Here is a 17037-nt window from a genome sequence, read left to right on the forward strand (position 1 = left end):
TCTGCACAATACATTAAATCACCTTGTACATAACTGTATATCTGTATGAAACATATTTGATCAACATTATTGCCTTACTGTAGCTTCCTCTATATATTTATCTGTTTTATTTTATTTTTTATTCTTATTTCACTGTTTATGTATCGATGCTTATATGTATATTTCAAATGTTTGTATGTATAGGTTGTATATATATTTTTTTTTTTATCGTCTTCGCACTGGAAGCTTCTGTCGCCATGACAAATTCCTTGCGTGTGTAAACATACTTGGCAATAAAGCTCATTCTGATTTTGATTCAGAAGCTATATGATAAGTGTGGGTGAGAAACAGATCAATAATTAAGTCTTGTTTTTATTATTATAAATCTCCATCTTTGACCAGCCCCAACCAGTAGGTGGCGGCATGCACAAAGAATGTGAATCGCCAAAAACAAAAGAAGAAGAATGTGGAAGTGAAAATGAAAGTGGAGATTTATAGTAAAAAATGGCTTTAATATTGATCTGTTTCTCACCCACACATATCATATCGCTTCAGCAGACAGATTAAACCACTGGAGTCTTATGGATAACTTGAAGGCTGACTTCATGTGATTTTTGGAGATTCAAAGTTCTAGCCACCATTCACTTGCGTTGAATGGACCAACAGAGCTGAAATATATTTCTAAAAATCTATGTTTGTGTTCTGCAGAAGAAAGGAAGTCATACACATCTGGGATGGCATGAGGGTGAGTAAATGATGAGAGAATTTTCATTTTGGGGTGAACTATCCCTTTAAAACCAACACATGGCTTCAGATGACTTGGAATATAGTGCATGAGTATTATCAGTTTCTTTTGTTGTTATATGGCATTTTTGTTTGCCTTTTTTTCAAGCTTGACAGACTGGAGTCACTATTCACTTCTATTATATGGCAAATAAACCCAGTGAAGCCTTTTTTTTAAAATTCACCTTTTGTGTTCCACAGAAGAAAGAAATTCATATTGGTTTGGAGGGGCATTCAGGCGAATAAATAAATGACAGAATTTTAATTTTAGGCAAACTATGTATTCCTTTAAACAGAAGTTGTCTGTTTTCTAATCTTGGGAAATTCAGCAAAACTGACTGTTGTAACAGTTGAGCAGATTTTTAATGTCATATCAGCATATGATTGCTTTTTAACCAGGTAAGAATGAGACTGGCAGAATGTTGCAAGCACTCTTAGGTACCTGCAGCCTCCATTGCCCTGTAGATGTGTCCCATTGAGAAGCCCATTTCAAGCAAACGAACTGGGACAAACATTTGGGGCTGTTCTGAAGGACAGAAATGAAAAGATTAAACGATGAATCAGAAAGTGTCACGACTGGGCTGACTCGTGCAGCCAGTCAAGAAAATAAGATTACTCAACAATTTATGAAATCTTTGCATTAAATAATAAAAGCACAAGGCTAAAGGGATAGTTCCACAAATCAAAATGCTCTCATCATTTACTCACCCTCATGCCATCTCTGATGTGAATGACTCTCTTTCATCTGCAAAACACAAAGATTCTTAGAAGAATATTATCCTCTGTATCACTTCCATACAATGCAAGTTAATGGTGACCAAAATTTGTAAGCTCCAAAAAGCACATAAAGGCAGCATAAAGGTAATCCAAACGACTCCAGTGGTTTAATCAATGTCTTCTGAAGCGATCCAATTGGTTCTGGGTGAGAACAGACTAAAATGTAACTCCTTTTTCACTGTACATCTAGCCATTGCTGTCTCTAGGCACAATCATGATTACACTTCCTAGTGCTTAACACATGCGCGTGGCTTTAGATGGCGCTAGGAAGTGTAATCAAGTTTGAAATCATGATCGCCAAGGAGACTGTTCATGTCAAGATTTATAGTGAAAAGGAGTTATACTTTCGTCTGTTCTCACCTAAAACCAATCTGATCGCTTCAGAAAACATGGATTAAACCACTGGAGTCATGTGGATTACTTTTATGCTGCCTTTATGTGCTTTCTGGAGCTTCAATATTTTGGTCACCATTTACTTGAATTGTATGGACCTACAGAGCTGAAATATTCTTCTAAAAATCTTTGTGTTCTGCAGAAGAAAGTAAGTCATACACATCTGGGATGGCATGAAGGTGAGTAAATAAGAGATTTTTCATTTTTGTGTGAACTATTCCTTAAAAGCCAATGTGCTTGATAAGGCAGCTGAATAACATCATAATTCACTGGTCAACAATATGAACAAAATAGTCTACACATTCTATGAAACTTTCAAACTTAAAAAAATAAATAAATCAGAAAATATAATTAGATAATAAATTGCTTTTGTAATTCATTATGAGATTCAAAAGAGGGTGTAAAATTGAAAGAAAAAAAAACAAGCAAAAAAAAAAAAAAAACACTTACAATCAGTGAGTATGTGACAAATTAAAACATCCTTGCAAAGCAAGACAGCATAGCAGTGCACTGCATACAGTCAATTAAAGTGCAAATTATGTGCAGTGTCTTAAGGGTTAAGTTAGAGGAAGTTCTCTCACCTGACGCCACACAACTACAGTTGTGCTCAAAAGTTTGCATAGCCTTGGAGAATTGGTAATATATGACCCATTTTTAAAGAAAACATGAGTGAGCAGGCAAAACACATTTCTTTTATTTCTTATGGGATTCATATTCAACTGTAGGTTATAACAAAATGGCACAATCATAAAACAAAACATGGCAACAAAGAAAAAAATGAAATGACCCCTGTTCAAAAGTCTGCATACCCTTAGTTCTTAACACTGTGTATTGCCCCCCTTTAGCATCAATGACAGCATGCAGTCTTTTGTAATAGTTGTCTATGAGGCCCCAAATTCTTGCAGGTGGTATAGCTGCCCATTCATCTTGGCAAAATGCCTCCAGGTCATGCAAAGTCTTTGGTCTTCTTGCATGAACCGCACGTTTGAGATCTCCCCAGAGTGGCTCGATGATATTTAGGTCAGGAGACTGTGATGGCCACTCCAGAACCTTCACCTTTTTCTGCTGTAACCACTGGAGGGTCAACTTGGCCTTGTGCTTAGTGTCATTATCATGCTGGAAAGTCCAAGTGCGTCCCATGCACAGCTTTCATGCAGAAGAATGCAAATTGTCTGCCAGTATTTTCTGATAACATGCTGCATTCATCTTGCAATAAATTTTCACAAGATTCCCCGTGCCTTTAGAACTCACACACCCCCAAAACATCAGTGAGCCACCACCATGCTTCACAGTGGGGATGGTATTCTTTTCACTATAGGACTTGTTGACCCCTCTCCAAACATAGTGCTTATGGTTGTGACCATAAAGCTCTGTTTTGGTCTCATCACTCCAAATTACAGTGTGCCAGAAGCTGTGAGGCGTGTCAAGGTGTTGTCGGGCATATTGTAACCAGGCTTTTTTGTGGCATTGGCGCAGTAAAGGCTTCTTTCTGGCAACTCGACCATGCAGCTCATTTTTGTTCAAGTATCGTCGTATTGTGCTCCTTGAAACAACCACACTGTCTTTTTCCAGAGCAGCCTGTATTTCTCCTGAGGTTACCTGTGGGTTTTTCTTTGTATCCCGAACAATTCTTCTGGCAGATGTGGCTGAAATCTTTCTTGGTCTACCTGACCTTGGCTTGGTATCAAGAGATCCCCGAATTTTCCACTTCTTAATAAGTGACTGAACAGTACTGACTGGCATTTTCAAGGCTTTGGATATCTTTTTATATCCTTTTCCATCTTTATAAAGTTCCATTACCTTGTTACGCAGGTCTTTTGACAGTTCTTTTCTGCTCCCCATGTCTCAGTATCTAGCCTGCTCAGTGCATCCAAGTGAGACCTAACAAACTCATTGACTATTTATACACAGGCACTAATTTCAATTTAAAAAGCCACAGGTGTGGGAAAGTAACATTTAATTGCCATTTAAACCTGTGTGTGTCACCTTGTGTCTGTAACAAGGCCAAATATTCAAGGGTATGTAAACTTTTTGATCAGGATGATAAATGGCTTCATATGATCACTATCCTTAAATAAAAGACAGTTTTTTGAATGATCGGTCATATTTTCAAAATCAATGCCAAAAGTTCACAATTTCTGCCAGGGTATGCAAACTTTTGAGCACAACTGTATACCTTGTATGAAATGTGCTATATAAATAAACTTGCCTTGCATGTTTACCTTGACATTTGTTGACTATAATCAAACAATCACAGGGACAAATTCCTTATTATCGAAGACTATCCTCTCCTCTGCACTAGTCTTACCCACGGGGGTCCTGGTCTGGCCACAGGGCTCCAGGAAGCTGGTCTGCTGCTCAGTAAATCCCTCACAGGATGCTGAGGTAGTCAGGCTGAGCCCAGGGGGCAGAACTGGACTGTGGACTAGACCAGTCAATGTGGGAAAACGGGCCAGCACCATCCGCCTAAAGAAACCAGCCACAAACACACACAGGAAAACAGCTTGCACCAGCTACTAAGCAATCATGCAGTTAGACACAGGCTTTCCAAGCCAGAACTCTTGTGATATCAATCAACTCTGCACAGTTAGCAGCATGAGTTTAAAGCATACACACAGCTTTACAAACACACACACTCACCTGTGTTCTCACTTGCACTCTCAATGACTTGTGCGTAAGTGTGTGTCACAGATGATCTGGAGTAAGAACATCCAAATATGGTGTGTATGAGTGAGTGTGTGTATACTTCCTCATGTTCTGATCCCCATTTCAGAGTAATTACAAAATATTGAACTTTTAAGTGACAGAAAACAAGTACCTTTCACACAATGTGAAAACAAAAACATTCCGCTTTAACATTTAGACATCCCTAATATTGAATACATTTCCTAAAATGACTGAACTACATTAATTGTAGTTAATTGTTGAGTAACATCAAAAAATCACTTAATATTAATTAACACTTAAATAATACTTAATCAAATTGAAATTGAACCTTTATTGAATAATCACAGTATGGATCAGAGAGATAAGTTACTGTAAGAAGTTGATGGGCAGGAAAGGGTTAAAGTTCTCCAAGCCGTCAGCCTGCAGGGCAGTGAGGAGGGACGTTGTGAGGTCACTGGTGGAGGGGGAAGCTGACTGGCCGAAGATGGCGGCACCCTCAGAACCATTGCTGTAGAGCGAGACGGAACTGGAGGATTTGGACACGGGCTGAGAGGAGTGACCTCCAGAATCTAGGCAAATAGAGAAGTTAATCTGGTCAGGGGACATGATGGAAAAAATGGAAAACAATAAAAGTCAATTTATCATAGCTAATATAAAACGCACTGATTGGCTGCACTGACAACAGCTGATTGAGAGGAAACAAAGTTTTAAAGATTGCATTACACTTTTGTAAAACTTTAGTCAAGGTTTCTTGCACTAAAAGCAGTGGAAATTATTTTATGACAATTTTCCATTTTCTCTGGCTGTTTTTGAACATAAGAACACATCCTTTGTGAACAGCCCGTAACTCGGTTATTTCAAAAGAGCATCGCCCCTTTAAAAAACGTCCACTTTCGACATAACGCTAAGTATATTTAACAACACACTATCTAAGCTATTCTCGCTTATTTGAAAACCCTTATAAAAACCGAGAGTTCTAGCAAACTTGCCGCAAATTCGCCACTCATTATTTTTCACATGCAAATGAGCTTTGTGGCAAACTCTTTATTGTCGCCAAAGGTTTGCTGCAGGTTCACCACTACCGGTGAAGAGCTGCAAACTTCTGGCAAACATTTGCGGAGAATCGAAAGCTCATTTGCATGTGAAAATAAAGAGTGGGAAATCTGCGGCAAGTTTGCAGCAAGTTTGTAAGAACTCTAGATTTTTTGTAAGGGAACCTACCAAACACACTACCATACTGTATAGAGATGAGAATAGTAAGGAATTTAACGATTCCGGTTCAGATTCCAATTAACAATCCCCGCTCCTTAAGGGTTCTATTAACGATTCTTTTAGTACTTAAGAGAAAAAAAAAAAAAAATGTATTATTATTTTTCACAGATTTTTGAGATAAGGGACAAAACATGTTTAAAATTTGTAAAGTTTATTTTTTACTACTAAATTAATTTGAAATGGATATATTTGTAGACAAAAGTGTCAGCTAATGAAAAATGTAAGGGAACAGGTTTTTATAAAAATGTTTTTTTTTTTTTTTTTATGAAAATGTACATTTATTCACTTTATAACTTACATCTTTCTGTGGTTTGTGTCAACCCCGTCAGACACACTAAAAACATGCTATTATAATATGATCCATCCAACAAGAGTGTAAAGGCTTTAATTATCTAATAATACTGTTTAGTAATGGAGTTAAGTGATAAAATACATACAAAAATCAAAAATCAGTTTTCATATTATTCTGATCACAAAAAGTGAATATTTTTCCATCTTAACCATGTGTTGTACACTGGAGCCATTTAGTTTTTTCCTCAGTTGAAGCTGCCTCTATAACCTAAACTAAAATGCCAAAATGTATCCCACAGTTCTAACAGAAATTATCATAATGGGAATGAAAGAAGCTGTGACCGCAGAGACTTAAACAAAGTTTGTTTAAAATATGAAAAAATACTACATTTATCAGGCCACGTGTTCTACTGTTGCATCCACCATAAGCAGGAAGTGGGAAAGGGGACCTCAGAGTTATAGCTGAGCATGACATTGAGCCATGACCATGACATTGAGCCACTCACAGACCATGAGTTCATGCAAATTAAGAACACAAATTTGATAGGATGCTTTATATGGAAAATATAATTCAGAGTTTACATTATTGTATTGTTAGATATCTTACAGATCCCTACCTTTCATTTGATATTTATATGTATGAATTTGTTGCATTTTTAAACTCCTTGTTTGGTAGTTTAACATTGTGACCTTTTGCTGAGGACAGGTTAAGTTACATGTGCTTCCAAGTATAGATCATGCATTTTTAAAAATTCTAATGAAATTATTTAAACATAAGTAATAAATGCCATGAGTATACACATTTCCTTTAGATTGAACTTTTCCAGTATTTTTATTGTTAAAGATGACTTTTGTATTTAAGACATGGTTTGTCCCTTATCTCAAGAATCAGTGAATTACTCTGATTAAAGTCTCACATTTCAGTCCATATAACACAGTAACAATTGTTGGTTCATTTCTAGTTGGACATGAAGAAGTTCACTGACTTGCAGTTCAGTAAGATTTTCATTCATCAAAAAGAACCATCAGACAGGAGTAATTAGTTACGGAGGTAGCGCTGTATGATTTGCACTGTAGATTCTAAAGAACCTGCTCAGAGTAATTTGTTCTTGAAACAGACTACACTGGTCACGCTGTATGTTTTGCGCCATAGATTCAAAAGAACCGACTAATAAGAGTAATTTGTTGGGGAATGGAGCTATGCTGGTTGCACTGAATATGTTTTGTGCTGTAAATTCAAAAGAACCAGCTCAAAAGAGTCATTTGTTCAAGAAACGGACTACACTGGTCGTGATGTATATTTTGCAGCATAGATTCAAAAGAACTGATTCACAGGAGTCATTTTTTGTTATTTAGACTACACTAGTTGCGCTGTATGTTTTGCGACATAGATTCAAAAGAACAGACTCATAAGAGTAATTTGTTCGGTAATCCGACTACACTGGTCGTGGTGTATGTTTTGTGGCATAGATTCAAAAGAACCGATTCATAAGAGTCATTTGTTTGGAAATGCAACTACACTTTTCACACTGTTTTGCACTGTAGATCCAAAAGAACCGGCTCACATGAGTCTTTTGTCCGCGAATCGGTCTAAACTGGTCATGCTATATGTTTTGCGCTGTAGATTCAAAAGAAGCAGCTCATAAGAGTCATTCTTTGGGGAATCAGGCTTCAATGTTCGTCCTATATGTTTCGTGCTGCTGATTTAGTAGTGGTGCTGCAGTGCTGCAGAATTGCGTAGTGGGCAGGAAACACTGTCAGTGTATTTTAGAACAGTGTTTTGTCCGCATAGCCGGAAGAATGCACATATGAAAACCTTTAACAGAACCGAAAGTTGTGAAAATCATTTGGCTCTGGTATATAAAAAAAATAAATAAAAAATGGAAGCAGTTCTGAAAAAGATTCTAGGCTCCCAATCCTACTCACAGGTTCATGCAAAAGCTACAAACCTTTGTGTTCCTTGCTTCCATCCTCCTGCAGTCTGGTCAGCGCCCCTTTAAAGATGATGATCTGAGCCCGCTCAAGGTCTGATAAAGCCACGGCCTGTTTGATCGGACAGGGTCTCACAGCCCACTTCACCATGCTCCGCACAACGAACTGTAGCACAGAGCGCAGCTTGACATTCTCCTCCCCACCAGCAGAGGTCCTTGCTGAGTCAGGGCTTGTAAGGCTGACACCTGCATCTGATTTGGGGACCAGGAGAAGATCGGTGAACTTTCCGCAGCTCAGAATGACCGCCAGGGACTTAAGCGCCCCCAGGAGGAGGTAGGAAATGTGAATCGCACGAAGTTCCAACGCAAAGAAGTCCACTCTGGGTTGTAGTGCAAGTATAGGTGGACTGTTACAGTCATCATTTGATTGATTGTGGGTTCTGAACATGTTATCTTGGTTCTCCTCTGCCTTATTTCTGTCCACCGGAAAGGCTGTCCTGTCTTCGTCCATCATAATACGAGCAATGTCTTCGTCCAGTCGTCTTTCCAGCTCACTACGTGGGCCACCCTCAGAGCTAATTCGGTTCCTTGACTTTCCCGATGTCCCGGATGATGCCAATGGAGGCTCTTGCTCTTCCAGAATGCCAGTCATCAGGATGAGGTCAAACAGGACTGACGGCTTGAGACCAAAGCAGCGGGACATGTCCAACTGGGGGACGTCGCAAGGCTCCAGGGAGGAGAGAGGCATGTCACTAGGTGACCAAGAATTCAGGAAGCTTTGGATTAGTGGGATAATAGCAGGTCACAAGCAGTATGAAGATGAGAGGTGATATGAAGGGGGTAAGGTGGAAACAAAAGAAAGTGTGGAAAGGAAACAATGATTAGAAAAAAAATTAAGAGAAAGAGAAATGACCGAAGACAATACAAAAAAAGGGAAGAGAAATCAAATATAAAAAAGGATAAAAGATGCATGCAACTGGAAAAAGAACAGGACCAATATAACAAACATACAAAAATTACAATGGCTTCTGAACAAAGAAATCAAAGACAAGGCTGGTAAACATATGTTTTACAATGTATCATGCCATGATTAACTAGAATATTTCACACTTGAAGTCAATGTGAAACAACATTTGCAACCAATTTTAATTCCATAATATAATGTATTTCAATGAGTAAAAAAAATAGGGGTTGGAGGGGAGGGATAATAAAATACATCTTATATTAGAATATATAAGGAATAATGTATACAGTAGTACTAATATATATATATAATAAAACACACACACACAGTTGAAGTGTGAAGTTTACATACACCTTATCCAAATACATTTAAACTCCGTTTTTCACAATTCCTGACATTTAATCATAGAAAACATTCCCTCTCTTAGGTCAGTTAGGATCACTACTTTATTTTAAGAATGTGAAATGTCAGAATAATAGTAGAGAGAATGATTTATTTCAGCTTTTATTTCTTTCATCACATTCCCAGAGGGTCAGAAATGTACATACACTTTGTTAGTATTTGGTAGCACTGCCTTTAAATTGTTTAACTTGAATAAAACTTTTTGGGTAGCCTTCCACAAGCTTCTCACAATAAGTTGCTGGAATTTTGGCCCATTCCACCAGAGAGAACTGGTGTAACGGAGTCAGGTTTGTAGGCCTCCTTGCTTGCGCATGCATCGGATTGAAGTCATGGCTTTGTGATGGCCACTCCAATACCTTGACTTTGCTGTCCTTAAGCCATTTTGCCACAACTTTGGAGGTACGCTTGGGGTCATTGTCCATTTGGAAGACCAATTTGCGATTGAGCTTTAACTTCTTAAATGATGTCTTGAGATGTTGCTTCAATATATCCACATAATTTTCCTTTCTCATGATGGCATCTATTTTGTGAAGTACACTAGGCTCTCCTGGAGCAAAGCACCCCCACAACATGATACTGCCACCCCCATGCTTCGCGGTTGGGATGGTGTTCTTCGGCTTGCAAGCCTCACCTTTTTTCCTCCAAACGTAACAATGGTCTGATGAAACAAATTGTTTGGCCATAATGACCAGAGGACATTTCTCCAAAAAGTAAGATCTTTGTCCCCATGTACACTTGCAAACTGTAGTCTGGCTTTTTTATGGCGGTTTTGGAGCAGTGGCTTCTTCCTTGCTGAGCAACCTTTCAGGTTATGTTGATAAAGGACTTGTTTTACTGTGGATATAGATACATGTCTACCGGTTTCCTCCAGCATCTTCACAAGGCCCTTTGCTGCAGTTCTGGAATTGATTTGCACTTTTCACACCAAACTACGTTCATCTCTAGGAGACATAATGTGTCTACTTCCTGAGCAGTATGATGGCTGCGTGGTCCCATGGTGTTTATACTTGCGTACTATTGTTTGTACAGATGAATGTGGTACCTTCAGCCATTTGGAAATTGCTCCCAATGATGAACCAGACTTGTGGAGGTCCACAATTTGTTTTTCTGAGGTCTTGGCTGATTTCTTTTAATTTTCCCATGATGTCAAGCAAAGAGGCACTGAGTTTGAAATTAAAAAATAAAAAAATACATCCACAGGTACACCTCCAATTCAGTACACCTCCTATCAGTAGCTAATTGGCCAATTGTCTAAAGGTTTGACATAATTTTTGAGAATTTTCCAAGCTGCTTAAAGGCACAGTTAACTTATTGTATGTAAGCTTCTGACCCACTGGAATTGTGATATAGTCAATTAAAAGTGAAACATTCTGTCTGTAAACAATTGTTGGAAAAATTACTTGTGTCATGCACCAAGTAGATGTCCTAAATGACTTGCCAAAACTATAGTTTGCTAATATGAAATCTGTGGAGTGGTTAAAAAATTAGTTTTAATGACTTCAAACTAAGTGTATGTAAACTTCTGACTTCAACTGTGTGTGTGTATATATATATATATATATATACACACACACACACTGTATACAGTAATACCGGATATTTGACTGTTGGTAGACATATTTCGAGATTATATGTGTGTATTTATCTTACCTCACAGTGAAATCTGTCTCCTCCCACTGCAGCTTGGCCAGGGGGCTTCCCTCTTTCAGTACCCCAAGCAGGGTCGCCCTTCGGCCGCTGGGTTTGTGCATACAGGTCCCTCCAGCACGAAGGCCACTGTCCACCCCACCGATGAGGGCCATGACAGGCCAGACTTCAGTGCACAGCACACTGAGCTGGGCGTCAGATAGCCCTGCAGGGCCAGAGAGGTGATCTGTCGATGTCCCAAAATCTGTCCAAGCAGAGCTCCTTTCTCTTGCTGCACATTTCTCATCAGAGTCCTTACTGGCATGACCTACTGGTACAAGCCAGAATACATGAACCTTCTAAATCTTCCAGTAACTAATGCTGCAGTCACACAATAGTTGATTAAATTGACCCCTTAAACACTTCAAAACAATGTATGCCATGATAAGCATAACCAATAGTTACTCCTAATATGTAGACCCATATGTTAAGATTTAAATTCTGTGTCCAAGTCTGAATTGGCATCTTAATAAGGTCAAAGAAACAAATATGTGAGACAAACTAATAAACCACAAAAGCACACAATTCAACTGACCTATCTTGCTGTGTGCTCCCTCCCTCATTAGCGGGTTTATGAGCTGGAGTTTATTCAGCATGTGCTGGTTGATATGATGAACCCAGCCATCGTTCACATACAGCCGTCTCAGCAGCTGAATTGTGGACTCCAGCAAAACTGTCGCCCGCGGGCTGCACAGTGGCTCTCCTGGCAAAAGATCACTAGGCATTCCACGCATCTGCAGGTCACACAGCGCCACCTAAAGGCCAAAGGGGGAACAGGAGGTTCTTGTAAGTTGCAAGAGTCACACTCATACAAATGTTGTTTGACTTTTTTTCATTTCAGTTGAATAAAAAGAACTCTTGATTATCCATTGGAGGGTTTTTGAATGGGCTGACCTTTTCTCCAGGGTTACTGCTGTAAAAGAGAACACATGGATAGAGCTCTGTTGCATCCACTCCTTCAAAAGCCAGCTTGGGTTCCTACCCACCCACACACATACACAAAAACACATTACACTAAGACAATTTTCCCGAAAGATGTCCACTGCAATTTATTTCTGTAAACACATTTTTTTGTTCAGAGGGACAAGTGCTGTTTCTGTGATAATCAACAGCATGTCACAGGTGTGATGGAGCTTATATTTAACACGGAATATTTGTTTAAATTAGTTGCAAATGCATTTCACATGTTCTTTACATTTAATATATTTTTGAATTGGCAACAGATGCTCCTTCATACTGTAATATTATGTAATTTAGTGTGAAACTGGAAATTTAACAGGAAATAATGCATATTTGGATTTGATTGGATTGTGAAAAGTAGGCAATACATTTAATTGGTTAATATTATTTTATTTCTGAAAAGAGATGGTTCCAGTAGCAAAGAAAGTTATTTAATTATTTAAAAAAAAAATGTTCCCCTTTAGAATAACGTGCACTCATTATTTGTGCATAATAAGCCCATGAATATTTATTAATAAAACAAACAGGGTTAATTTTGATCTCATGTCATCTTTAAATGAATAGTTCACCCAAAAATCAAAATTCTCTCATCATTTACTCACCCTCATGTCATCCCAGATGTTCATGACTTTCTTCCTTCTGCAGAACACAAATTAAGATTTTTAAAAGAATATCTTAGTTCTGTAGGTCCATACAATGCAAGTGAATGGTGACCTAAACTTTGAAGCTCCAAAAAGCACATAAAGGCAGCATAAAAATAATCCATATGACTCCAGTGATTTAATGATTGTCTTCTGAAGTAATTCAGTTGATTTTTGAAGCGAACACCAAAATATATGTATTTTTTACTACACTGTAAATCTTGATTAATAATCTCTTTGGCAATCAGGATTTCAAGCTCGATTACACTTCCTATAGCGCCATCTACCACTCTTTGCATGCGTCAAGCACTAGGAAGGATAATCATGCTTTTTTTAAATCATGATCGTGCCTAGAAACTGCATGACAAGAAGTACAGTGAAAAAGGAATTACATTTTGGTCTATTCTTACCCAAAACAGATTAGATTGGTTCTGAAGACATGGATTAAACCACTGGAATTTTATGGATTACTTTAATGCTGCCTTTATGTGCTTTTTGAAGCTTCAAAGTTTTGGTCACCATTAACTTGCATTGTGAGGACCAACAGAGCTGAGATATTCTTCTAAAAATCTTGTGTTCTGCAGAAAGTCATACTTATCTGGGATGGCATAAAGGTGAGCAAATGAGAGAATTTTCATTTTTGGGTGAACTACTACTTTAAGTGTTCTGCTAGCTTCTAAAACCAGAAATGCTTTGTTTGGCTGCAAACTGCACCTTAATGGTGTACTCAGTAACTTACAGATGCCATTCTAGAAATTCACTATTAGCCATGATTAATTTAATCCAAGAGTGAAAGTGTCCAATAACAAGACGGTTACCGGCGTTAAGCAAGCAGTATTCAGATGGTCATGTGATTCTAAAATGGCAGCCCCCATGAGGGCGCCCCTACCCAATGTAGAATAAAACAGCTTTTATAAGGATACTGATATGACTAGAGTCCTCATCTCATGTGAGTGGTCATTAGTTTATACAAGTTTCAAAATTACAATTCATTTCTTAAGGATTAAAACTTTTTTAATGGGGGAAAAAATACTGAGTGCACCTTTAAAAGTTAAGAAAAGCAGAAAATTATTCAATCTCACAATCCCACTCAATGTAAGGCTCATAAACAAACACTGACCCTGTTGTTTTTGGCGAAGGAGATGGTTCTGGCCTCCATATCCAGGATGCAGGTGATTGTGTCACCCTGAGTGAAGGAGGGCAGCGCTCGGCCCAGTTCACCTCCGTGATATAGGCTTCCGCTGTATGCCCGGTACAGCCACATGTCTGTAGTGGTGCGATGGTTGTAGTCACGTATGGGCCAACGGGACACTCCAATACATGTCCCTTCATTTCCCCTATTCTCCTTTGTGATGTAGAACTGCGAAACAAATGACAAAATTGAAACAGGGTGTAAATGAATGTTGCAAAGCTCTTTATGAAGTGTGATCAAATTGATCACTGTATTTTGAATTGGTACCTTCCAGATGAAGCAGCCAGTTGTGATGGCGGTGGTGGCTAAACCGTATCCTTTCCCCCCTGATCCGTGAGATAGTACATTCCCGCTCTCCAGAGAACAACAGATCAGCTTATGAGGGTCGAAGGAGAAATCCCCGATAGGGATACACTCATCTTCACTTCCACTGTCCTGGAGGACAATTAAGCACACACAAAACAATCTAAACTCTGTGGACACAAATACGGTTGTGTATAATCTGTCCAATGGATAGATAAAGAAGAGTTTAAATACCCTATTTGAGATCTCAAAAGCTTTATCCAGATGTTTCCTCAAGGCTACAGGTTCCTCCCACATGTATGTGGATAAAAGGCTGAATAACTGATCCACAATCTGACAGAAAAAAATAAAAATTACGGTAACAAAACAAAATCATGGTAAACGTTCATTATTATGACAAAATTATGCCAGTTGAACAACATTTATTAGTCAACGTGAATTGCCATTTGCAACCCATTTTATTTTTATAATGTGACTTATTTTAGAGTGAAACAGGATATTCAATGAGATGTAGGGCAGGACTTGATTGTATCCATCGGAAATTGACTGGACGCAGGTTCTTGCGAGAATGTGCCACTATGCACAAGCTTCTTTCATAGCACTCATGAACTTGCAAGTCGCAACAGACGTCAAGATTTTCACTGTAAACATTTGTGAAAAACTGTTGTTTCTCACCAATACCAAATCTAATGGCTTCAGAACACTAGGAATATGATGCACAATCTGCATGGACTACTTTTATGATTAGGTCTGTTGTGATTATTTAATAATCGTCTGATTGTGGTTATTTGATCTAACCGTGGTTATTTTAGTAGATAACCACAATTGTTGTGCACTTCAAATCAAATCAAATCACTTTTATTGTCACACAACCATATACACATGTGCAATAGTGGTTGAAAGTCTTGGGTGCAGTTCCGAGCAACAGCAGTCATGACAGTAATGAGACATATACCAAATTACAATAAACAGATTTACACAACACAATTTACATATCTAATATACACATAATTACACACAACACAATATACAAGTAATAATATACAATGTACAGTATACAATACACACAATATAGAATATTGTACAACATACAATACACACAATATAGAATACACATTATACAATAAAAATAATATATATAGTATATAAAAAATATACAGTAGGTTGTATTGTACCGTATTGACATTCAGGCTGTTGGCTGATAGTCAACTGCCAGTGTGTTGTTAAGAGAGAATATAATTTATGACAGTCCAGTGTGAGATAAGATTAATAAAGTGCAGTGCTGATGAATATTGATCGTGAGAGATCAAGAGTTCAGAAGTCTAATTACTTGGGGGAAGAAGCTGTCATGAAGTCGGCTGGTGCGGGTCCTGATGCTGCGATACCGCCTGCCTGATGGTAGCAGTGAGAGCAGCCCATGGCTTGGGTGGCTGGAGTCTCTGATGATCCTCCGAGCTTTTTTCACACACCGCCTGGTATATATGTCCTGGAGGGAGAGAAGCTCTCCTCCGATGATGTGTCTGGCTGTTCGTACCACACTTTGCAGGGCTTTGCGGTTGTGGGCGGTGCTATTGCCGTACCAGGCAGTGATGCAGCCAGTCAGGATGCTCTCTACAGTGCTGGTGTAGAACCGTGTGAGGATGTGGCGGTTCATTCCAAACTTCCTCAGCCGTCTCAGGAAGAAGAGGCGCTGATGAACCTTCTTCACAACGGCCTCAGTGAGGATGGACCATGTGAGTTCCACAGTGATGTGGACACCGAGGAACTTGAAGCTGCTGACTCTCTCCACCGGTGCTCCACTGATGGTGATGGGACTGTGTTCTCTGTCTTTTCTCCTGAAGTCCACCACAAGCTCCTTTGTCTTGCTGACGTTGAGGGAGAGGTTGTGCTCCTGACACCAGTGTGTCAGAGTGTGCACCTCCTCTCTGTAGGCCGTTTAATTATTGTCAGTGATCAGACCTACCACCGTCGTATCATCAGCAAACTTAATGATGGCATTGGAGCTATGTGTTGCCACACAGTCATATGTGTACAGGGAATACAGGAGTGGGCTGAGAACACAGCCCTGCGGGGCTCCAGTGTTGAGGGTCAGTGATGAGATGTTGCTGCCCATTCTAACACCTGGTGTCTGCTTGACAGGAAGTCCAGGATCCAGCTGCACAGCGAGCTGTTTAAGCCCAGAGCCTGGAGTTTCACATAAAGGTTGGAGGGCACTATGGTGTTGAACGCTGAGCTATAGTCTACAAACAACATTCTCACATAAGTGTTCCTTTTTACTAGTGGGAAAGAGCAGTGTGTATTGTAGATGCAATGGCATCATCAGTGGAGCGGTTGTTGTGGTAAGCAAACTGCAATGGGTCCAGTGATGGAGGCAGCACAGAGCAGATGTGATCTCTGATTAGTCTCTCAAAGCATTTGCTGATGATGGGGGTCAGAGCAACAGGACGCCAGTCATTTAAGCAAGTTATTTTTGATTGTTTTGGAACAGGCACAATGGTGGAGGTTTTAAAGCATGTGGGGACTACAGACAAAGAGAGGGAAAGGTCGAAAATGTCCGTAAAAACACCAGCCAGTTGGTTCGCGCACGCTCTGATAACGCGGGCCGGAATGCCGTCTGGACCCGCAGCTTAATGGATATTCACCCATCGGAAGGATCAGGTTACATCCGCTACAGAGACGGAGAGTGAACTAACCTCTGTGGCTTCGGCCACGAGAGCTCTTCCCATGAGGGCGGTGTTATTTCCCTCGAAATGAGCATAAAAAGTATTTAGCTCAACCGGGAGAGAGGCAGCGGTG

At 39.3% G+C, this 17037-nt stretch overlaps 1 protein-coding gene across 1 annotated transcript in view; it reads right to left on the reverse strand.

Moving 5' to 3' along the window:
• The window catches only part of LOC127430759 (probable E3 ubiquitin-protein ligase HERC1), a 131543-nt gene that overhangs the window by 60840 nt on the left and 53666 nt on the right, over positions 1 to 17037 (reverse strand). The window contains exons 32-41 of the mRNA XM_051680783.1: positions 14476 to 14574; positions 14206 to 14373; positions 13867 to 14106; positions 12040 to 12123; positions 11681 to 11900; positions 11110 to 11416; positions 8112 to 8869; positions 4970 to 5168; positions 4241 to 4398; positions 1205 to 1288 (exon numbers count right to left, since the gene is read on the reverse strand). Coding sequence (XP_051536743.1) covers positions 1205 to 1288; positions 4241 to 4398; positions 4970 to 5168; positions 8112 to 8869; positions 11110 to 11416; positions 11681 to 11900; positions 12040 to 12123; positions 13867 to 14106; positions 14206 to 14373; positions 14476 to 14574 — 2317 coding nt within the window. The remainder of the gene's footprint in view (positions 1 to 1204; positions 1289 to 4240; positions 4399 to 4969; positions 5169 to 8111; positions 8870 to 11109; positions 11417 to 11680; positions 11901 to 12039; positions 12124 to 13866; positions 14107 to 14205; positions 14374 to 14475; positions 14575 to 17037) is intronic.

This window comes from Myxocyprinus asiaticus, chromosome 40 (assembly GCF_019703515.2).
Source record: "Myxocyprinus asiaticus isolate MX2 ecotype Aquarium Trade chromosome 40, UBuf_Myxa_2, whole genome shotgun sequence".
In the NCBI taxonomy this organism is placed as follows: domain Eukaryota; kingdom Metazoa; phylum Chordata; class Actinopteri; order Cypriniformes; family Catostomidae; genus Myxocyprinus; species Myxocyprinus asiaticus.